General features: G+C 29.1%; 1 protein-coding gene across 1 annotated transcript in view; it reads right to left on the reverse strand.

Moving 5' to 3' along the window:
• Positions 1-9,482: 9,482 nt before the first annotated feature.
• LOC142324580 (uncharacterized) overlaps positions 9,483-25,845 on the reverse strand; it is a 95,674-nt gene continuing 79,311 nt past the window's right edge. Inside the window, exons 3-6 of the mRNA XM_075365425.1 lie at positions 24,679-24,804; positions 23,363-23,553; positions 14,443-14,842; positions 9,483-9,744 (exon numbers count right to left, since the gene is read on the reverse strand). Of these exons, the coding sequence (XP_075221540.1) occupies positions 9,667-9,744; positions 14,443-14,842; positions 23,363-23,517 (633 nt within the window). The 5' untranslated portion in view covers positions 23,518-23,553; positions 24,679-24,804 and the 3' untranslated portion in view covers positions 9,483-9,666. The remainder of the gene's footprint in view (positions 9,745-14,442; positions 14,843-23,362; positions 23,554-24,678; positions 24,805-25,845) is intronic.

A 25,845-nucleotide genomic window follows, 5' to 3' on the forward strand; every position in this document is an offset into this window, starting at 1 on the left:
TGAGGGTGACACTACGCATTGTTTAAAGAATGTAGAATATTTCTGTTTTCACTAACCATTTCTTCATTTAAATTATATAGCCATTTTTTCATTATGTTAGACGTCATCCAAGACTTTTTATTTGCGTACCAGTCCAGTGGTAACTCAACGACATTTTTGAAACAGAAAGGCTTCCAAGATTCACCAATAGCGTGCCATCCGCAAAACCGCACACCAGAACAGTCAGTTTTTCTTTGGATTTTTTGCCTTCAATACACTTTTCAATTTTGAAACAGTGTTTTGTTCTATTTTGTGTTATGACTTCACTTCAATATATTTTTTATTTTTGCTCTTCTTTTGAATTATGTTAATTTTTCATTAATTTCTACAAATAATAATTATTTAAATGAAAAATGTATCTAATATTAGGATTCTTTGCTATTTTATTTCCTTATCTCAGTTTAACTTAGCTTTTATTTAAATAATATATTTTTGATAATTTTTTCACAACAAATAATTATAAAATAATCCTTTCGTGTTTTACATTTGTGTGTACAAACTATATATCAATTGCATTTATATAGTACGCAAGGTAGAAATTTGGAAATATCTACCTATAATAAGCGTGGAAAAGAAGAACATAAATTTTTGTATAAAAATTATATATCTCTGGGACTCTATGTTTCTGAGATACACAGCAAAGATTTACCGTTCCGAAAACTGAAATTTAAACTTTTCTTTATACAGAAGTAAACACGTTTCTCTATTTTTCAAAAATCTAAATTCGGATTTGGGAAATTCGATGCGAACGAAGTATTATGTTGTGGCTCAAATTATTTTTTACATGCACACGAGTTTTAGTTTATTACTAGCTGCCTTTCGGTTTTATAATGCTTTCAATCTCTAAATAATTTCACGGTACTTATTCAGTCGTAAATGTTTCACGCCCATACGAAAACAAATCTTATTTTGATACGTTACATGCTGTGACGAATTTAAAAAATCGTAAAATCAAAGGTAATTTGTAGTAAATTTAATTCTGTGTTTATGATTAAAATATTTTTTTTTATTTTATTAAATCGATAATATCACATGATACGATCATTTTATTAAATTTAATTTCTGTATGTAATAAGAAAATTATTTTAATTCATGATTACGATATTTTTTAGTTTCATATTAAAGCAACTAAATTGTTAAAAGCAAATAATGACGCTCCGTGCATGGACGAGATACGATGAAATTTTTCGAAAAGTCACCAAGTTTATGTCAGCGAAATACCAAAGATAACGCACCACCCAAAAAATAACTTTTAATTTTTAAAATAAATCTGTTTTTTTTGAAAAGTTATTCTTGGTACAAATCCAAAATCCATGCGAGTGAAGGTGCGGACAGCAGCTAGTAATATATATATATATACTTCTTCAATATTTTTGTTTGAAATAATAGAAATGAAATTATTAAATTCCACTGCTACTTGAATAGGAGATGAAATAATAATGGAAGTTGAGTTATTGTTGTACTTTTTATGAAGTTGACTAATCTCTCTTACTTCCAAATCCACTCTCACTTTTCATTACGAATGATTTCAATATAAATTTACGCGTAATTTTTCAAATAATTCTGGAAGTTATGAAATAAATTATAAAAAATATTTCACAGGTTTTTTTTAAAGACAAAAAACTACCCATCCACTAATCTATTTAATTTTTTTCACCAGGAAAAACAGTGAAAGTTTTTAAGTAAATCATTAAAAACACAATTCATGAAGAAAAAACCAAAAATTTGAAACAAAACAATTCACTTGAATAAATACCTACGTTAAAACAACCATGAAGATAAAAATTAACTTTTCAACGGGTTTATTCGTTTAATTAGGTTGATATACTTCTGCACTGCATTCTATTTAGCTATGATCCTTTAGCTATACCTTTTACATCCTACATTCTCAATTAGCAGATTCTAATTTTGGTCTTCCTTTACTGTTTTTATTTTTTACGTTTCCATAAAAGTCATGTTCAGCAATCGTAGATACACTATTATCTAAAAAAAGGGTCAATTCTGCCTCTTTTTTACTTCCTTGTACAAAGTAAAGAAAGTATTGTGATCGGAAAAATTTCGGTTTTCAAATTTCAACTGAAATATCCATTTTGACCATCACTGAATCCATGTACGTACGTACGTACATATCTCGCATAACTCAAAAACGATTAGCCGTAGAATTTTGAAATTTTGGATTTAGGACTGTTGTAACATCTAATTGTACACCTAATTGCAATAGACTAAACCAAAAGTTTCCAAAAAAAGCCCAAAATTCCCAAAAAATTGGATTTTGGAAACTGCAGTAATAATTCCTCGTTGAGAGCTTTTCAACGATATATCATAAGTGGTACTTGTTTTCATTGGTTTCCGAGTTCTAGCAAAATGAAATTCTAATTAATGAAATATTTGGATCTTACAAGGGAAGGCACACCGTTCGAATCAGTCTTCATCATCTTTTTTCAATTTTTTTTAAAATTTATTTCTTTTAACTTCTTTTTCTTTGATTTAAATATATTGATTTATTAATAAGATGATTAACCCGTGATTGTAAAAAAATGTACAATAAATAATTAAAAATGTGTATATCTAATTTAATAGGCATTATTACATATGTGTATATGTAACTGATTGTGTGAAACAACTGATTGTTTAATGTTAATTGAAAATTATAATTTAGAATCGTATTTTTGGAATTTCTAGTTTAATTTCCATTTAACTTTATTTAATTATTCTGGAATTGCTGTTTAATTTTATCTACATTAAAGTTGACTGAAAAAAACCCTCAGAACAACATATACACTGAGGCATACGTGCCCGGTCTTATTAAATTTCAAAAAAATTAATCTTTTAGTTCATTTCTTCTCTGATATTGTCGGAGAATATTCTCCTAAGTCGGGTTGATCATCATTTAGTTTATTTGTTTTTAGTTGCCAGTCATTTAAAAGCTTTTTAGTTTGATATAATTCTTCTGATCTTAATTTTTGTACACATTTTCTAGTTTTCAAATTTTCTCTCTCTTTATATTTATCATTCTCTCTTCAATTTTTCTATTCTTCCCTTGTTCTTAAGATTTTCTTCAAATTCATCTTCTTGTTTTTTTTTAGATATATTTCTTCAGGTTATCTTTCATTTTCCTGTATGATTGTTTCTTTTTACATTTTTGATTACTCACCAATAATCCAAGAATAAATACTGCACATTTTGCACTATAAAGTCGAAATTAACATTTGGAACCAGTATAAAGAAGTTCACTAAATGAATTATCAGAGCCTCTCCTAGGACCAGACAACTGGGGCAACCGCCGCGGGCCCCGTGCTTAAGAGGATGCAGCATAATAATGTTTTATAATTAAAATGTAACTTGTATTTCAATATAAAACTTAATTTTAAAGTATAATTGTAAGGTACACTGGAAAAATCTCATGAATCTTGATTTCTTGATACAACTTTCCTACTGACTGAGTTTATGATCCAAAAAAATAATAACTGTTTAATGTATAAATTCAAATATATTTGTATTTATTAGTGCTCTATTAGTATTTTTTTTTTTAAATGAATAATTACCTTAAAAATAATCATAAAATAATAAAGAAAACAATAGTTTTTGTAATATAAATTATAAGTTGACAGTATGTAACCTACCTACAAAACTAGGCGCCAAGTCAGGTTGGTGTAGTTAGCATAGAGTAGGAGATTTATACAAACCCACCGGGTTGGTCTAGTGGTTAAAGCGTCTTCCCAAATCAGCTGATTTGGAAGTCGAGAGTTACAGCGTTCAAGTCCTAGTAAAGGCAGTTATTTTTACACGGATTTGAATACTAGATCGTGGATACCGGTGTTCTTTGGTGGTTGGGTTTCAATTAACCACACATCTCAGGAATGGTCGAACTGAGAATGTACAAGACCACATTCATACATATCATCCTCATTGATCCTCTGAAGAATTATCTAAACGGTAGTTACCGGAGGCTAAACAGGAAAAAGAAAAAAAAGAAAAAAGTTCTGTTAGATCTAATCTTTCTTTTTACTGATAACCATACAAATTAAATGGATCTCTTTCAAATATTATTTACAAAGATTTCTCGTTATCTAATTTAAGTCAAAATTAACCACATGATAAATTAATTAAAAATTGAGTAGATAGTTTCATAATTTATGTTCAGTATTTTGTTTAAGAAACACAGCATCATAGTTGCTGATCTCCAGTGAGAGGATATCATTCTTTAACAAAAGAAATATAAAAAGTGAATTGATGATAAAAAACCATTTCTAAATAAATATCTGAGAAAATTAAGACAACTATTGTGAACTTAAGAAATGAGAAAAAGTGGAAGATGACATGAACCTTCATATATTATTACTTAATTGATTTTTTTTTCTCAACTTAAATAAGAAAATATGAACATGTAGGTTAAATTTAATAGTGGATTATACATTTTCTAGGTTAGTTTCATATTCTAGCTAAACTGCACAAAAATAACAACTATATAATAACAATAATAATTTGGATGTTAAATGTTAGTATCTTGGCTAGTTTACTTTAAATGTGTGTGTTACAATGGTACACATAATTAACGGTCCTTACCTTAAAATTGCTACTCTGCAAATGATGTTTTATTTAGTAGAGAAAATAAGCATAGTTTAGTTTTGATAGAAATTGAAGGCTAGAACACTAAAGTATATATATCTATGATAATCTAAGGTATATATGTTCTAATCCAGAGGTTAAAAGTCCAAATCTGGCTTAGTCTGGTTAAAATTTCAAACCGAAAGAGGATCACAAGTTTAACAACTTAAGTGATATCATCTAGTTAACTAAACTAAAAACAGTCACAGACAGACAGTCAATCAAATATGGGGTGGTCAATTGTTTAATATGTTGGTAAATTAAATTTTCTTATTAATAAAAGCTGTAACTACTAAATAACCCTTTGTGTAGGTAATTTTTCGTTAATTATAGGATCTATTGATAAAACATATCTTTTTTGTTATATTTTTTCCATATTTTGATAGACTAAAACACTTTTCTTAAATTTACAACATGAGTATTGTTACTGCAGAACCCTATGATGTATACTTTTAATCCAGTTTTCAAGGCAGTTTATTTTCCCATCCGATTTTTTTTTTATTGTAAATATATCTCAGTTTTTATCTACTTCTAATGAGTGTAGTATACTTTCTTCTTTTTTAATTTTTTCAAATCATTTTATTCCCAAACTGACTTTTATGAATTGAGATAAATTGTTATCACCCAATTTATGAAAAATGGTACAAGTATTCTGGAGTTACAGAACTTAATCAGCATTAGTACCAAATACTAGAGCATTACTAATCAAATACATTTTTCTCCCTTGCTACATTGGAGGAAAAAACAAATTTTCATACAGTATTTTTTGAATAATTCTAACTATTACTTGGATTTATGTTTAATATGATAGGATGAAGAAAACTAAATATTTTACAGTCATAAGAAAATATACGGAGGTTTTAATCCTACACTGCAACATATTCTATGTGATAAATGGAAATTACACTCACTGATAATTCTGTTCTCAAAAACAAATTCATGGAGTATTTTTTAATCCATATTGGCTACTGATATTTATTAATTTTAATAATAAATTAATTTTTATGTCAAAAAAACTTCAATCATTTTTTCATACATCTTCAGTGACTGAAACTACTTTTATCTGTTCTGTCTTCAGAAGATGTTGATGGATTCTAATTTAGTGTAAAATTAAACATTAATTTCTAATTATTCTATGAAGCCACTTAAAAAAACAGAAGCATATTTTATCAGATTTGAAAAAAATATAGTTGCTTTCATTACCTTCAAACAATTTGAAACAAACACTACTCACAAAATGACTACTGACTGTTGGAATGTCAATAAGAAATATAAATTAGAAAAGAAAGTTACTGCTTTTTTGGAATGTAACCCTTACTATCTCTTAATGAGAAAAATAATACTCAGACATAATAGTAACTAGTAAAAAAAAAAAAAGAATTTACATACTGCACTGATACACTTATAAAAGCACTGAGCTACATGCAAGTAGAAAAAATCATTCTTTTTGTTTTATTATATAAAAGTTTTGAATCTTCTTTAGATAACACTCACTAATAACTTACCAAATTAACTCTAAGTTTACTAGTCTGAGTTGTTTGTTTATACTACCTGAATGTTTGAACTTTGCATAGTTGAATTAGCATCAAACTTAGTACTTAAAGAATCAGTTTTTTGTTTGGAGGATTAAAACTTTTTAATATCTTATCACATAAAAATAATAAATTAACAAATAAATGTGATCTGATACAAAAATATAAACTGCACAGAGTATATTCTTATATACTAATAAATAAACTTTGAAAAAATGTAAGCATTTGGCACCCAGAAATTAAGAACTTTCATCCGTTAGGCTGTGTTAGTTTATTCAGAACTGTGAATCACACTTTTACAATATTCAACAATTTTTTCACAGACATCCAATAATTTCTAACCTGTAAATAAATATGGAAAAACTGAATTAGTAGGTTTATAAAAATTACTGAAATAACTACGTGTGGTATGTGATAAGCTGAATAACAAATAATTACGTTGAGAAGATCCAATAAGTAAGATTTTCCACAAAATATTACAAATGATGTGGAGTACTACAATTAAAAGAGCATTTGGCTAATCGCCACCAAGATAGAATTAATACACATTACGAAAATTTTGGAAAAATTTTGTCAAAAGAAAAATTGGTTGTAAATCATGTAACAGAAACAGAGAATGTTTCACAACATAAATATGAATTGCAACATGTAGATTGAATGAGAAATTATACTGTTACATATAGTTCACTCACATGATACAAAAACAAACCCAACACTAAATCTTATAAAATCAGCATATTACTTTTCAAAAAAATAAAAGGTATTAATTTTGTTTTATGCTAAATAGAATGAATTTACTTTTCATAATTTTCTTTTTACTAATACTACTCCATATTAATTTCTTTTTGTAATAATACTCATCGTCACATATTGCTGCTATTTAACTACTTTTCAGCTGAAGTTATTGCTAGCAGTTTTTGCATGTCTAGAATTTTTTAAGTGGCTGAAAAGTAGTAAAGGGTATTGTGTTTTGTTTATTTGCTAAATTGATGTTTTATTTGTGTATGCTAATATATTTTATAATTTTTGATTTGTTAGAATATTTTCACCTTTTTGAGTGCGTGTTGAGCACTTTCTATTTGTTTTGGGGAAGTATATTTTAATGGATGATAAAAAAAAATTCTTAAAAAAATGTACTTTTTGTATCATTGTAAGTAATCTTAAAGTAAATCACAATGAAATGCACTTATTTAATGGATGTAAGTAAACAATTTTAACTATAAATAATTTTGAATAATTGAAATTCACATATAATGATATAAAAATCTAATTCAATGCGGTTGATTTATTTATTTTAATTTTATTTAATACAAAAATAATGTTATATGTGTGCAATAAATGAAAAGAAAGAAAATAATTTTTTGTAATTAAGATCACAAAATTAAAATGCCATCCTAAAATGAGGTACTAGGTCAGAGATTACTCTCTCCCCTTTCTTTATTCCAGCTTTCTCATGAACTTGGAATCAACTTCAATTGAGCTGCTCTATTTAGATGATCTCTAGAAGATCCAAAATCTCCTTACTACCTACACGTGTCTAAAAGAAATCCTATTGATACTGATCTTTTTTTTGTGGATAGTTAATGTGCTTACTTTCAGTAAACTCATTAACTATCAACAATAGAATAATAGTGCAAATATTAGGAATTATAAATAAAGAAATACAGTTTGATACATTAATTTAGTCTTAACAATTTATTTTTAAATTTTAACAGTTTTGTTTCATTAAAACCAAAAAAAACAATTTAGAGCCAACAAGCAAATATATTCATAATCTGAGCACATTCCCATGCTTTGCATTTAAAGAAGCAGATTGATCTGCTTCTACAGCAGATCTGTTTGCTTTTCTGTATATTAGGGGTATGTCAACCATCCATGATTTGCAATAGCTTATCAAAAAGCAATCTCAAAGTTTTAAAAAATATCACAGTAATAGTTACAATACTAAAATCACAACGATATATTGTTTTTTCTGTTACAAACATTAAGATCAACTGGAATTTTATTTACAATGTTTTATAAAATACTTGACTGAAATATTTTGTATTACCGTATGGTTAGTTTTTTGACTAAATAATAACATCACTATTTTAGTGTTATTTAAGTGATATCAACTATTTGAGTGATAATATTAGAAATGAAAACTGGCTAAAATATTTTATAATTTTGAATACTGATTCACACTAATATTTTTCAACATAACTCAGTCATTTGAAATCAGATTAAAAAAAAAATTGTCATATTGTTACAATTTTAAAAATGTTGGCTAATGAATAATTACTTCTCAATGCTAATAGTTTTGACTTATTGTATACCAAAAAAATAAGATGACCACCAATTTGAAAAGTATGAACTAAATTTATCAGAATATAAAGTTTCCACATTTATTTATTCTATTTCATATTATCTATTCCATTAAATATTCATTTAGAAAAACATACAACATTTTATTAAATTACCTAAGCTATTCTAAAGAAATAACTTCTACTAAGAAACACAAAATGAGCAATAAGCCGATACAAAGGTGTTTCAAAAGTTCCTGTGTTTACAGAATATTTTTCTTGTATTGATGTTAGATTGGATGAATTTTTTTTAACCCTGTCTGTCTCTCTCTCTGTGTGTGTGTGTGTGTATGTGTACACGTGCCTGTGAACATATGATCAATTAATAACAATTTTACTAAGGTATTTTTAGCAATTAATACTTCATTAGTGTAGCATGATAAGTATAGAGTTTAAGTAAAATGCTGAACAAATTATATTTGAAGAATCCATAATGATTATATCACCAAAAATGTCATATTAAGGTATAATTAATTTTTGTGTAAGGCACAGATCCAAGTGACAGGGACAATCACAAGAATGTATGAATATGTTAAATTCAAAGAAAAAGGACCAAAGGAAAAGGAGAGAATTAAACAGGGAAAAAAAGGAAAATATAAAAACATACTTAGAAAGAAAAAAATTGGATTCAACTGTAATTAATCAGTAAATTAACTTTAAACCCAGAAAAAAAAGGATGTTTAACTCAATGTTACAGTGCTGCCTTATAAAAAATACTTTACCATAAAGCATTGACACTGCAACAGACGCCTAATCCTAGAGAAAGTTTACCAACATGTATGAAAGTACACTAATGATACCATTAGTGTACTGGCAAACTGTTAACTGTCAACTGGTCTAGCCATATAAATCAACTGTTTATATGGTCACAATATTAAAAGTGTGTGATATTTAAGAATTAGAGAAAATGACACTCCTATAAGTTCAAACCATTAATTAACAATTGTACTTTAACCGAAAAATATGTAACCAAAATTTAATGAAATAATATTTCTAAAGAGAGATTTTAAAATATAGAATTTCTCTGTACTTAAATACCTACAACTCACCAACCTGTTTCAATTATAGTTTGCTAAACACTAAGTTCTTCATTTTATTCTCTCTGAGTAAAAGTGAGGGGTCCTCATAACGTTCCATCAAGAAAATTAATTTGCAATAGAAAGAAGTAACAATAAATTACAGGCAGCATAATTGGTACTTTTGAGACTGATATTGCAACATGCCTGTAAGAAAAAATAAAACATTAAGAATGAGAGGTTTAAGAAGGAGTGAATCACTGGCAGAGACTATGAGTTAACTACATAAAATGTTATAAGATTAGAATATATGAAATGAAGAATTTGAATTGAACGATGATCATCATCAACTGGTGTTCTCTCTGATGGTAGGTTTCTTTTACCACTTCTGTCTCCTATCACCAGTTCTACCACCAGATAGGAATGTTTTATTTTCATTTATATAAACCACTGTTCTCTGCAAGTCTTCTAGTTTATCTTATTTTCATTTCAATTTTACTGTGCATTTTCACCAACCAAAGTTTCAAAATTGTGTAACTGATGGGTGATTTCATATATTTTAAATATTTTATTTCTGACAACAGAATATATTGAACACCAACTATGCTACTGTTTCAAAATAAAAATGCAATTTATCCACATAAGAAACTTTCTAATAAATTATTAAATCATAAGGACTGTTCCAAAACTATTTGAATGATTTATTTGCTGAAGATGATTACAAGACATTATTTTAAAAATTATTTCTAAAAATTGAATTCACAGTATAAATTTAGTTAAACCATCTTTAATTAGTGTTAATTATGTCCTGCATAATTTATTTCTAAAGATAACTTACTAAGCATATAAAGTGTCATTGCAAAACAGATAATTTTCTTAATTATCTTTTAATAAAAGGTTAAAGAAGTGTTATAAAAACAATTTTAAGAATACAAGATAGTAATTTGAATTATATTTCAAAATAATAGGAGAAATATCAACAGACACCATGTGTTTGTACTAAGAAAAATACTACTTATTTTATGATTCTATTCATAATAATAATAACAGTAAATGATATTTTAATTATAGCAACTTCTACTATTACTAATGGTATTAATACATTTTAACTTCAGTTACAATGTAGACATAAACAAAAGGTTATTAAATGGAGTAACTGATAAAAATAAATCATTCAAAACAAATTTATACAATAAATCTAAATAATAAGAAAATAATATAGAATCTATAGATATTATTCAAGGTAATTAATTCATTATGTTTATCTCGTTTGAACCCAGGGCCAATATACGGACATGATCATCTAAGAATTATTTATATTAGTTACAACAGTGCAATCAATGTTGTTTTACTTCTCCTAACCTTTGTGTTAGACATTTAGTATATTCATGAAGAATTTTCAGAAATGGTACACAGATTTAACAGATTCCTGACAACTTGGTAAAAATTGTGGATGTAATTATTTTTAAAGACCTATATACAAACTATGTTTACCTCAATCATATCATGTTTAATTCAATCATAAGCGATTGAATTAAATGAATTATAATAAGTAATAACATATTCTTTAAAGGTGATAGTGATATTTGAAACAATATTTTATTAGATTTGCTATTTATGATTCTGTATTATCATGTAATTTCATTTATTTGCACTCATTATATGTTTATTGATATTTTCTTAAACATTGTATTAATCTATATTTTAATATGCATATTTATAATAATGGAATTGTAATTTTCATTTTCATATTGTTCCCATACTCCTATATAATATACAGACTGTTGTACAACATACAGATACAAATACATACAACACAAACATACATACAAAATACACTACAAACATATACACTAATGGCTACATAGGCTATGTAGGTTAAAGGCTACTTTGGTCACATCGAGACACCAAGATGGTATACTCATCATTTGCTTGAGGTTGGACTCCCAAGCTTTTGTACATCTTGATGCATAAGGCTTCACAAACAACACTGTTAAAGAAATTCTAGAGTTATGTGACTCTAGGTACAATCTGCCATTGGCATCATGATTGCTCTGGCCATCTTAATGCATAAGGCTTTACAAACAACATTACCAAAGAACTCCTAGATCTTTGCGATGATAGGTACAGTCAATCTAGAGGTTTAGCCTACCCTAGATTATGTACACATAATTTCCACTGGCTTCATGATTGTGCTGGCCAATGGATACATCTTAACGCATAAGGCTTCATGTACAACACTGTTAAAGAAATCCTGGATTTGTGCAATACTAAGTACATACTGATTAAGATAATCAGATTAGTTTTTGAGTTATGTAGTTACTTATGACTATTACATAAACTAATCTATTTATGAACTTTATGATTTATTGTATAATTGATTGTAATTTTGTGATTCACTGTATATCTAAATAAGTGAGTGTAATTACAATTTATATGTTTTGAATGTATGATTTATTAAATGATTAGATAACTATTACATGCTATTTGTATATTTGTGACTGATTGCAATTTGGTTTCACCAAATTGGTATCACCATGTAAATTTCCAGTAATGACAAATGGACCAAAAAGTGTCACCTTTATTCCAACCCATACATTTAACCGCTCTGGGTGCTGGATATGACTTTCATGATACCAGTGAGGGTTTTCTTGGGACCAGTACCTACTATTATTATAACCCACTGGGATGGTCTAGTGGTGAACGCGTCTTCCCAAATCAACTAATTTGGAAGACGAGAGTTTCAGTGTTCATGTCCTAGTAAAGTCAGTTACTTTTACATGGATTTGAATACTAGTTCGTGGATACGGTATTCTTTGATGGGTGGGTTTCAATTAACCCACCCATCAACCATCGACCACACATCTCAGGAATAGTCGAACTGAGATTGTACAAGACCACACTTCATTTACACTCATACATATCATCCTCATTCATCCTCTGAAGTATTATCTGAATGATAATTACCGGAGGCTAAACAGGAAAAAAGAAAGAAAGTACCTACTATTATGTATGTTAACAGCTCTGTATAAAGAAAATGAAGCTTCATCAGTGAACAATTGGTTGAAGCCAGAAATACTTCTTGCTGTTAATCTGTGTCAAAATTTCACTGAAATCAACCTTCCAGTTGAAATCATCTTCAATAGGTTCTTGTGCTAATTGAATCTTGTATAGGTGGTATTTATGTTTTTTCAATAGTTTTAGCACTGACCACCTAGATAAATTATTATTTATGCAATCACTCTTGCCAAATGTTGATTATTAACAGAAATTTCTGTTAATTTTCCTTCTTCAATAACTTCATCTATGTTGGGTTAGCTAGGCTTTTTATCATCTAAAAAGCTAACAGTGCATTGTAATCTTTCTATTCAATTTGTGACAGCAATCCTGGAAATTATATGATTAGGATGCTGTGCATTAAATGCATTAGCTGTTCCTGAGTATGTTTTTATTTCTTCAGATAAAAATACTATTTCTACTCTTTCTTGAATTGAGAAAAACATTGTTTTTATCCAAGAGTTTTTCATAGATTACATGATTTTTTTTTGCTAAGTTAAAAAACTAAACCAGGTTTCTACGTCAGGTTAAATTAGTTTAATCTAAATTAAGATTTTTTTTAGATTTTGATTTCTTTAATCTTCTTTATTTTTCAGCTTTGTTATTTCCATTTTTTAAGCTTAATAAAAAAAATAAAATACCAACTTCATCCAAAAATAAACTAATGCAGTTGCACTTCAACATCCGTTAGCTGCTTATCACAAAATCAACAATGCATATTAATTTTGAAAAATGCAACTTACTTTTGTTTTATTGTTGATCAGTTGTACTGACATTGCCAACTTATTAAATAAAAATTACTTTCTTAAAAATTTCATGACAAATACTTTTCAGCCACCAGGTGCATATATATATATATATATATATATATATGTGCCCATATATATGTGCCAGTATATCCCACATCTGTGTGAATATTGATGGCATTAAATCTTGGAGAAAATTAAAAAAAGGGAAAGGGTAGTTTTTTAATTTTTAATTTTTGAAGTTTTTGTAAGCATCACAGAAAATTGAGCTTTAGTACAATAAAAGTACTTAAGTTATTTAAAATTACAATTTTTAATTTAATCAGATTCAGGGGTGGTTGGATACTAAACAGTTTTCCCTCATATCTCAAAAACCTGTTGATAAAAAGTAAAAATTTAGTTATGTTTATTCCAAATTTGGCCTTTTTCGACCCCATTTAACAAAGGAGACCAATATGTAATATATTTATTTCTTTTTTGAAAACTATAATTGTTTTAGCCTTATTGAATAACATTGCTTCAAATGAAGTTGACTTATTAAAATAAAAAATTACTCTAATAAATATACTTTTAAGTCCCAAAAAACAAAGGAGCTGATTGTGACCTGCACTTAAAAAATCAATTTTTATTTTAACGTAGACAACATGGGAACTTTAATAAAAGGGTCCCATGAGACCTGACTTAATGATTATAAATGTGTTTTAATTTTTTATAACGTCTGATCATTTATCTGTTTTCAAGTTGTGACTGTTATTATAAATATTATATAAAATATTTGGTGATAAGGGGGTTAAGTAGAACCCAATAAGTATGTACCCCTTATGTACCTAATAAAATTATTATATATGTTAATAAAACAATTTTAAATAGTTAAAAAATGTTAGTATCTTGTAATCTATTTTCCTTTATCCAAAAACCCAGTGTTATAAGTGAATTTTAAATAATATAGATGTGGCAGTCTAAATATTAAATTACAATTAAATTTCAACTGAGATTAAATATTACAATAATTGTTAAATTACTATTTTATAATTAGATTTAAATCTAGATTATAACTGAAAATTACCTTAAATGATTTCAAATTTATTTAAGAGATACATACCATTAGGCATAAATATATAATTAGCTGATCTGAAAAATGGTCCATCACAATTACTCTGTCAGAACGTTCATATTTGTTAACAGCACGTTCATGCTTTGTTCTGAATTTATCTGAATAAATATCTGTGTATTGTCGTATTTGATCACTCCTATCAAATACTTCTATGTACTGACTAATCCAGACTTTATATGCAAATAAGTATGTGTAAACACTATATTTATCGGATTCATTACATTCAGTTTGAATACGAGTATGTGTCATAATACTATTATTGCAGTGTTTATCAAAATTTGCATGTGCTAATCCAACTAATTCACCTTCACATAAAAGAGGGCTACCTCCACTTCCATAACAGATACTATGCCTTCTAACACAAATTAATGTATCTATTTGATATTTTCTAAAAAAAAAATAATAAATAAAAAAATGTAGTAATAATAATAAGCACAATTAAATTACAGCAAAATAAAAGAATAACGATAGTTCCTGCAGTAACAAAAATAATAAAACAAATAGAAACTGAAGTTCTACAGACAAATAAAAAAATATTTATTTTAAGTAGGTGAACAGTAGCAGTTGTGCAGTAATGAAAATTTCACCTTTAATTTTTTGGATACTTATTTAACACAATACAAAAAAAAAATTGATATTTCAATGTGGTTTACTATAAAAGGGAGTCATCTGTTAGTTGTACTGCGACTTCAGCTGTCATGATGGGCAACAAATAGAAATCATAGTGGTAAATTAATATTGAACTTCTTAGTCGCCGTAATCATATAAATTACTGTTAATATCTTAGCAATATAATGTCCAATAAGTACTTTCTAAGAATCATTGCTCCTAGATCATAGTTACATCTGTTTTAACTTAAACGATTTGAATATTTTCAATTAACAAATAGAACTTTTTGATCTTTTTTATAAACAGCAGTCCTTTAAAGTTGCTTCACTGATTAAAAGAATATATGTCTTGCTAATATATAAAATATATTACTCAATTTACAAAAAAATTTAGTTAATATACTAGGTACATTGCCCATCTTGTTTAAGTATACATGAAATTCAACTTTGTGAATAAAATCCTTCAACTGAGAAAAATCACTAAATTAGATATCTGTTACCCATAATGAAATGTGTCACCTAAATCTGTTTCAAAAAGCATTGTAGTCACCTGATTGGTAAGTAATATATTAATTAAATTAGTAAAAAATTATAGTTAGTTTTATTTGCAGCCTACCTTCCTTTTTTTCTTATTCTGCTATTAGTTCTATAGGTTAGCACTTGTCTTATACTATCTCTAGATGTCCATTTATCTGCATAACAACCAAACCTTTTGCATTATTTCAAACTAAACATATGTCTAGTTGTGTGTGAATATACTTTTTTTATATTTTACACCCTTTACTAAAGATAGAGTATTATTTATCTATATGGTGTTATGTAGTACATCATACGCCTTTTTATGACAGAATGAAATTTGTAGTAGTGTTTAATATAGATTAATGGATTCCTGAAGATGGTGCAAGACAAGTATTAATATTATTATCAGAATAAGAAAAATATAATGAGGACAAAAAAAGGAATAATAATAATAACACTAGTCAACACAAAATTTGTTTGTAACATATTACACAAGTTCCTCACTGTAATTTGGGTGCTGATTTCAAATATGCTGCTGAAATTGTGTTGCCACATAAAGGTTTTATGTAAATCGTAAATTTGTAAACTTTTTTTATAATAAAATCATTTTTATCAACTACTGGTTACACAATTGAGAACAATTTATGTATTTTTACTTTTAAACAATATGTATACATGCTTAATAAAGAAAAAAAGAAAATATACCAGTATCATGAGAAATAGGTTTGTACAAACATATCTGTAAGATGACATCATACAAGACACGCATTTGTTGTTGCCTACTGCAGAGCTTAAAATTTTACTCAGTTTAGCTTTACTTGTCTACACTGTGTTGGGTTTCACAAAGTTATTAGTGTTTTGCTATATTTTCATCAATTCTTTATAATACAGGTGATTTTTGTTGTTTTTATTTGCTACAACATAGCTTCTGCAAAAGTTTGTCAATGTTCAAATCATCCAGACAATTTTTCATATGTCCGTGATAAATTTATGATTATATCTCAAAAAACTATTTCTGAGTTGATAAAAAGTGCTTACAAATTTTATTTTGACTGTGCACTGGGGGATCAAGATAAAATCTGGGTGCCTCATGTTATTTGCATATCATGCTCAGTAACTCATGGTAATATGTATGAATGTAAATGAAGTGTAGCCTTGAACAGTCTCAGGTCAACCATCTCTGAGATGTATGGTTAACTGGCATGAATCTAAGGACCACTTCACACACTGCTACTTTTGAATGACAAATATATTTGGATAAGTTCATAAAATATACAGATGTAGACTCAGCTCTAAAGCTGGTATCACATGGAGAGGAGTTACCTGTACTTGTACCACCATCTAATCCAACATTACTAGAACAGTCTGAAAATGAAGCAGAATATATAGATGATATGGAAAAATTTCTTCCCGTATTTCATGAAAAATCTCCTCATTTAATTCAGCAACGTGAACTTGATTTAATTCATGATTTAAAGTTATCAAAGCAGCAAGCTGAACTTCTGGGGTCTAGCCTGCAACAACAGAATCTAAATCTACTAGAAAAAATGAACTATGTTTAGAACATGAAATAAAACTTTTTTACTATAAAAAATTCATTGTGCGTTTGTATTGATGTCTATGGCCTGATGAAAGTGCTTGGAATTCAGCACATTCCTGAAGAATGAAATCTTTTTATTGACTCTTCTAAAGTTAGCAGGAAAGCAGTTTTATTGTATAATGGTAACAAACAGACATCGATTCCATTAGCTCGTGCAGTTGATATGAAAGAAATGTATGAAAGTATGGCATCAATAAGAGAAGCAATAAAATACAAAGAGCATAATTATGTGGCAAATTTGCAGTGATCTGAGAGTTGTTGTATTACTTGTTGGTTTACAAGGTAGGTTTACTAAATATTGTTGTTATCTTTGTCTTTGGGATGGTGATGATTCAAAAAGACATTCCCAAATAAAGACTGTCCATTGTGGCAAAAGTTTGTGGCTGGTGAAAAAAAATGTAAAGCATTTATCATTAATTGAGAGTGGTAAAGTCATACTGCCACAATTCACATAAAACATGGACTCATAAAGAATTTTTTAAAGACATTAGATTAAGATCGACCAGCATTTAATCATTTAAAAGTTTTCCTAACCTGAATGGTGGTAAGCTCAAGGAGGGTTCTTTATCAGCCTGGAAATCAAAAAACTGCTTAAGGCCTCAACTTTTGACAATGAACTTAGAAAATGTGAACCGTGATGTTATTTAAAATTCATTTCCTACACTCCCAACTAAAATTTTTTCCTGAAAATTTGTGCTCTGTCAGTGATGAGCAATGAAAGCGTTTCCATCAGGATATTCTGACCATGGAGTTCAGTACCAAGTAAGTTGGGATCCTGGAATGATGCACAACTATTGCTAGTTTTTGTTTAGAGAAACTGATCAAACATTGTAAAAGCGAAAGTTTGTCAACATACTTTAACAATTAAAAGCAAGACAATTACAATGATTTAAACTCTTAAAAACTGTTATTTTAAAGACATTTCCAATGACTTTTGAAACTGTTATTTTAAAGTTGTATTAATGTATTTAAATTTATCTGTGTTTGAATACAAAAAAATTTGGTTGATTTAAAAAAAATTTAAATGAAACACATACAGAATAATTTTTTTTAAATATGATTTTACGTGGAAGTGAGCTTCATCGCTACTCAAAATAACAGCTACAGCAGGTGCCTGTTCAAGAATTTCCGCACTTAGGGCTTTATGGCTGCATGATCTCACTCAATTAATTCTTGAGCCAACATAATCTTGTAAGGAAGCAGTTTTAAATTGGCAGGCAGAATCCTCCTTAAACTCAGACTTGATATCCCCAGTGCCATGGGACGCTTATGAGCAGAACGTTTTGGAAATTGCTGAATAGATGCTCTTACTATTACCATATTTTCTGGTGTTCGGTCCTAGGCAGCATGGTGATTTTATTTTCAGTGTGCATCCAGTTGCCTGAAAGTTAGAATTCCATAGAAAAATCGTTTTTCGATCTGGTACAGATGCATTCTGACCAAGTATGAAGTGTGTATGGAACGCCCTCTGCATCACTATCACAGACCGATTGTTCTCATAATACACTTTAATAACAAAGCCCTGATGTTCACCGGTCCAACTCATGATGGGTACTGAAAACAGTAGAGCAAACCATCTGAATGAGACCTACCCCACCTCCACACAGTGATCCCTCCAAATGTGGGCGGTCTTTATGCCCCAACCAGGTATTAACAAAAAACAGATTTAAATATACTTACTTGTAAAGATTTATTTTTTTAAAATCAGCGCCTATGAAATATCAAAAAATGAAAACCTAAGTTTATATATTTCTAAGTTTTGAGGTTCTTGTAATGCCAAGTATATATTAGGTTAGTATTAATTAACTTGCTTAACTTTTAAACGTTGGCAAAATCCATTGTTTCTAACCATAATCTACAGTAAACTAAAATATAATCCACAGTTTTTTTATAAGTTTTTTTTTTAATGCAGAGAGTATTTTACACACAATTAAGAAAAATATGCAAAATGTTAATGGGGTGGTGTCACATTGATATAATTCCAACAAACATTACGAAGAAAAAATGTATAATATGAGATGGTTATTAATAGCATTAATTTACAAAAATTTTAACTTGTGTAATATGATACATTCTCCTTTTTTGGAATTTTATGATTAATAGAATAATTTTCTGTAGTAAAATACTTATTCCTTTGACTGTATTTGACTATAATTATTCATTAAAGTTATAAATAAATTATAAAATATAATTAATTTTTTTAATGATAAACCAAACCAAAGCTACTTAATAAACATTACAATGTTTCCACTTGTCTTTCTTAGTAGATTCCCTCAGTGATTGCTGTTGTTTCTCATTCTGGTGTCAACTGGCGTTACTACTGACACATTAAGTTAGAAATATTCATAATCAGAGTGTGTTTGATTGAAGTTGTTTATGTTCATTTATATAACTGTCATATGTTTTTGTGTGTAAGTATATTTTATATGCTTTTTTACGTGCATATTTTATACATATTTCAGAACGTAAGATGCACTCGTTTGTTAATGATTTGTGATTTTCATTGTTTTAATTTCTTTGTAAAATCTCAGTTTAAGTCATAAAATTGTTTTATTAAACAAGTTTGGTTCAATTTAAAAAAAAATGATAGTTTTACATAATTTTATGTTTCTTTTTTCTTTAATGATTTTTATTTCTTCCAAATTTATGTCAAGCTTAATATTATGTTACAAAATTTTAAAAGTTATATCCAAAATGATATTGACATTTTAATATTTCTTTTTGAGACTACGCTTGAGATTAGTGGACTTATTTAAGATAGAACATAACGTGAGCAATTAGTAGTTACTCCTAAGAGTTATTTGAGTAGGAGATACCAGCATATACTTGTTACAACAAAAAAGTTATTCTTTGTATATCACACAATAATAAAATAATAAAATTTAATGAATTGGTTTTTACTTTCCATTTAATATCGTATACCTCTACTGTAGTATATTTAAATCTAAAGGCAGGTCCTCCCTACAAGCTGTCTCTTCTTGCCTCCTCTAACCCATTCCTATAATCTGGCATGCAGAACATATGCTACTTGTCATAAAAGTAAGACCTCCAAAAATAAGACTTGTATTTATTATTATTTTGATTGTGTTTTTTTTTTATTGTTTATTTTACTGTATTCATTTTTTTTTGCTATTATTTATTTATTTATTTGAGCTACTATATAAATTATTTTGTATGAAATCATTTTATGTTTTATATTTATAAAATATAGTGCGAATTAACGTTTTAATTAATTTTAAATTTATTATATTAAGAACTTAATATCTCTGTAGAAATCATAAATTTTTTTAATAATAAATTTAATACTGACTATAATTATGTTATTTTTATTCACATTTCTTTAATGCTTTATTTATTTGTGTATTTTTTGTAAAAAATAATATTTTTATTTTGTAGTTTTGTAGGCCCACAAAGCTCAAAAGAGTGTTAGTTATTGTTGCACATGTGCTATTTAGAAATAATTTTTGTAAATAACAATGCCACATTAAAGAAAATCGTAACATTATGGCATGTAATATATAAACAACTCATTTCATATACTTTTGTATTACATCATTGTTACTGTTTATTTATAGGAAAACCTTAGTTTAATCTACTTGCAAAAAATATACACTTTCAAGAAATAGATAAACAAATTATTTCGTAAACATCTTGATCAGAATATTAGACGTAAATAATGTTATTTGTAATAACAAATTACCTGAAGTTATTTTTTACTGTTATAATGTCATAATTAGATACGGTGCAAGTCAGTGAAAATTAATTGATGTGGTTTTTGGAACACATTACTTTGGCTGCTGGTGTGAGGAAAAGTCACTGAGTGATGTTAAGAGCAGAGGAGGGAATCCCATACCATATTATGGACCCGCCTTCAGATATTACGTACACTATAGAATATTATTCTCTTGTACCAACAATCATACAGCATAGTGGATACTCTTTGCTTTTTAACTAAGTCTAGCATTCATTAAGATGCAGAATATAACAAAAATACAATTTAAGAGTACAAAATCAAATTAAGACTGTCGCTAGATGTTAGACAACTAAATAATTTGATAAATTCTAAATTGTATTGAGACTAGATTATACGTGAGAAATATAATTCAATATCATTAATATACAGTAACATAGCCATTTCTTTAATGGGCTCCTAACAATACCTACACGTTTAATATATCTTATATATATGGGAGCACTGTCCCTAATATATGGGGAGCGACATGCACATAGAATCTACAGAATATTTCTTTTGGGGTCTTGGAAGAGGAAGTATATTCATTGATCTTAAATTATAATTATTATATGTGTTATATGAGTATTGGCTTTTTTTTATGTAAAATATTTAGAAAATAAAAATAGCTCAATGAAAGAAATCCTCTCTCTCTAAACAAAGTGATTTTTTTAGATTTTTTTAGCTATTGTCCATATTATAAATTTCTATTCTAATAAATAAGTGGTTTAATTTTTGAGAGATAAGTACGTTACCACACCACATGCCTTGCTGAAGCCTACCTTGAACTAACGCATAGCATATCTTATTCGTTACACAGGTTGGGCAAAAGATTTGGATAAAGTATAATTTACAACATATGATAGAAGCTTATTTTTTCTTTTATATTTTTTTGAGTTGGAGAGGGGAAAATCTGCAACCAGATGCCCAGCAGCCTGTACTGCTGGTTGTGTGGGGTTTCCTGCTGAAGCAGGGATCCATTAAAAACCCTTCCCAACACAAAGCAGTGGCAGAACCACCCAAGATATAGCATCGCCACCATGTGTGTCCTTTCTATCAGTATTGTCCTTCTGTGAGAGCTTCCAGTGCCCCCAGGGACACCCAACGACAGTGACCCAGTTGCGACCCCTGTAACCCACCCCCAGGAGCTGGCCTTCATCCCCACTTCTGGACCAGCCACTACCCTATGCTTTAGCTTTCTCTTCTAACTTGAGGCGAGTTCTTTTTGGAACCAACTTGTGCATTGTCTCCAGCCTGCATTCGAACCCATCATAATTGCCATCATCTCTTCGGTTGTGACCTGCCGATCCAACGGTCTTTTGGCTTCCCATTTCAGGCATCTCATGAAGGTGTGCACCACATTGTTCATACCTTTGTAGTATTGGCACCTCATCAATCCATGAATCCCTCCAAAGTAGAGATAGACCCCGGTTGATTCATGACCCGTAAGCCACTGGACCATCCAGAAGTCCACCGCCCCATGTCTCCTGCCAAACTATGTTTTAATACGTGGAATGAAATGGTGGGTCCACCTACTGGTCTCTGCAGCATCCCAACTTTCTTGCCACTTGTCCAACAGGATACTTCTTGCTTCTGTTGGATCCGTGCCCCAGTATCTTGCTAGGTGCTCTTCTGCAAGTAAATCTACAGGCAGCATTTCCACAATAACAAGTTTTCTTAAACCTCTCAAATGGTAACTCCAGCTCAGTCAGGAGTCTATTACTTTGTCAAGATTTTACCATAGTCAGCTTCTTCAATTATTCCACATACATAGGTGGCTGCTACACATCCAAAAGTGTGCATTTTTAAGATCAATGGCTGGTCTGTATTTAGTCTTAACTTATAGGAGAGTAATTTGGTTTTTCATAATTTATACTTAATGCATTTATATAAAACCATAGATTAAGTTTCTGAAACCGCATACACTAAATGTGAAAGAAGATCCCTATTATCTGCATTGTAACTCAGTGCCACATTGTTAGCAAAAGCTGTGAGCTTACCATTCAGTTTTCCTTGACACAAATCATTAATAAAAATTAGGTACAGTTCGGTTGAAAGTCATGAGCCCTATGGTACCCCATGTTTTTTTAGTCAATCAGTGTTCCACATGTCTTAAATATGGACTTGTTGGGCCCTTTTTCACCATCAACTCATGGACATTGTTGATAAATTAAACTGCAGGTAAGTTAATGTAAAAATCATCAACTGATTTAAATAAATCTAGTGACATGTGAGTGTCTTCGGCCTTAATTAATAGGGTGTTTGAATTATTAGTACAGCTGGTGACAGCAACTTACAAGAATTAATTAGTTAATATTTCAGGTATAACAGATGTTAACATTATTATACAATGTTGATTAGTAGTTGTTAAGTGATTAGATAAATGACAGAAATCTCTATTAAATATTATAACAAAAAAACTATAATAAAATAAATTAAATTGGTACTTACCGAGTACATTTACAAGCGTTCAAACCTCTTTTTGCTATTGTTCTACCATATTGAAGGTTAGGTGGTGATTTGCTTTCATTATCTTTCCAACTTATAATGATGCAGTTTTTTCTCACTCTGCATTCTGGCCAATTTTGATTTGAAAATGTTACCATATTAACATAATTAGAAAAATAAAATGGCCTAACAACCTGAGAAAAAAAATTACATTACCATTTTTACTTCCTTGTACTATTTGCTTTAAATATGGAAAGGATTTTCTGTAAAGTGTCTATGAGATTAGGTCAAACTGAAATTTAATGTAAAAAGGACAGAAAACAGTATTTGCATATGATGGAAATTGCGTGGAATGATTTAATATGACATTTCTAAGGGTGTGGGCAATTTGGTAAGAAAAGCATGTAACTTTTATCTTATAACTTTTAAATGTAATTCTTTATTTACATTTTGAAGTCTAAAATGAAGCTACAATTTAAAAAAAAATGAATATTAAAAAAATTAAATAGAAAATGTGTAAAAAATCAAATCATTACTAAATAACTACCCATTATTATTACTTATACTGTATTATTATAAATATATTGCTTAATAACAAAATTGTGCTATTATAACAGCAAAAACATTAATGCTACAAATCACTTTATTCTTAACACAACTGATGAAAAACTAATAATAATTATTTAAGAACAAACTTATAGTATTACATTATTATGTTATTATGCGACAATTTAAGGAAGTAATTTCACTCTGCCACTAGTACATTCTGACACTGCAGCCAGTTTTTGTATGCAGTCAGTGGTAGCAGTGGTTTATTCCTTTAACACGTTGGCTGGATATTTTTTTAAATGCATGTAATTTTCATGCATTACACATTTTCCATATCTACATATCTACATGTCTACATATTTACTGATTTATTAGGAGACCTATAACTTGTAAGCTTTCAATTCTTCTGACCCTATTTGTCAATCATAAATAAAACACTTCTGACCCTATTTGTCAATCATAAATAAAACAATTTGTTAGCAGTGTTATGAACTCTACAAACATCTATCTTGTTTATGCAACCATACATACCATCCTGTGCCTGGTATCACACTGAAGTGACAGTAAATTTAACCTTTTTTTACTACAGTCCTTATGTAACCAATACTGCAGCCAACATGTTAAATGTAAATATGATTATGTCTAATCATATCAATGTTTTCCTTTCTACCAATTTAAAAAAAAAAAATAAAAAAATATACAGACATAATATTCAGTTAAGATTTAAAAAAAAATATATCACACTAATTAAAACAAAGAAAGTAATCTACCTGCACTAGACAAAAATCATGCCTCCCTATTTCTTTATTTCCATAATCTTTATAAGGAATGGTACGTAGACATTCATGAACTTGCCAAGATTTACTATCTGCTAAGTCTATTGTGCCAGCAATTATCTGAAAATAAGAAAAAAAAAAAACACAAACTTACTTATATTTATCAGATAAAAAAAAAACCTAGTTAAACTTTTTGTTTGGTGTCAATTGAAGTACTGGTTATAGGAGGTCACCAGACATTGAACACAGGTGATTACAACAAATTATACAACATGTTTAAGAATTGCGAGACAGTTCAAAAATTGACTTTTGATTAATTGCTAATAATAAACCAGTTGTAATAATTACATAGCATAAGCACAATAATAATCAACAATTTATATAACCTTGTTCAGATAATAGATAACCAATGGGTCCTACCATCTGTCACATCTATTATCATTCTTTTAGGTCTAACAGAATAGCAATCAGTAATTTACAGAGCCTAAATTACAACGTACCTAGTGGGGAATGTTTGGTTTGCTTGGCATTTCTCTTGCCACCAACCTTTTCGGTCACCCTAAAGCAGAAGACCGAATGTCTGTGCCACAAATGGCTACTGAGCCTCGAAACAGTTTAGTGACTGGTGTCCTACCTAGCTTCTAGAGCTAACCTAAAAGCGTGAACAGAATAAACATGGTACCACACACCACTCGCTTGCATGTCCCACCGCCCACTTGTCATATATGGGTAAAATGGGTAGGCTCACCCTGTCAACTGCTAAAACATATATGACTAGCAATAATTAAATTTATTTCATCAAAGACAGCAATTCACTGCCACACCTAGGCCGCTGAATGTCAGCAAGTACCTGATCACCATTAAAGTGCTTGGAGCCTTAATCTGGCTGGTAGCAAGCCATATTTCTCGATTAGCTTCCTACAGCAGTGCGGTAGGAATCTTTTCCCTTAGGTAAACTAGTGATGGTTGAACAAAGCAACTGCATCAAGGAACTCCCACACGGTCTGACAATGTGGTGATAGCCACATTGACTCGCCGCTTGTGAGTGCCCAATTTTCCTCTTGACCTCTAAGTTCCAGGTTGGCCTGAGTTCTGCCCCCCCCCCCCCCCCAAGAGCTGGGCAGTCAAACATCATGTGTTTGTTCGACTGGACTTCCCCAC

This window comes from Lycorma delicatula, chromosome 5 (assembly GCF_047948215.1).
Source record: "Lycorma delicatula isolate Av1 chromosome 5, ASM4794821v1, whole genome shotgun sequence".
Classification (NCBI taxonomy): Eukaryota; Metazoa; Arthropoda; class Insecta; order Hemiptera; family Fulgoridae; genus Lycorma; species Lycorma delicatula.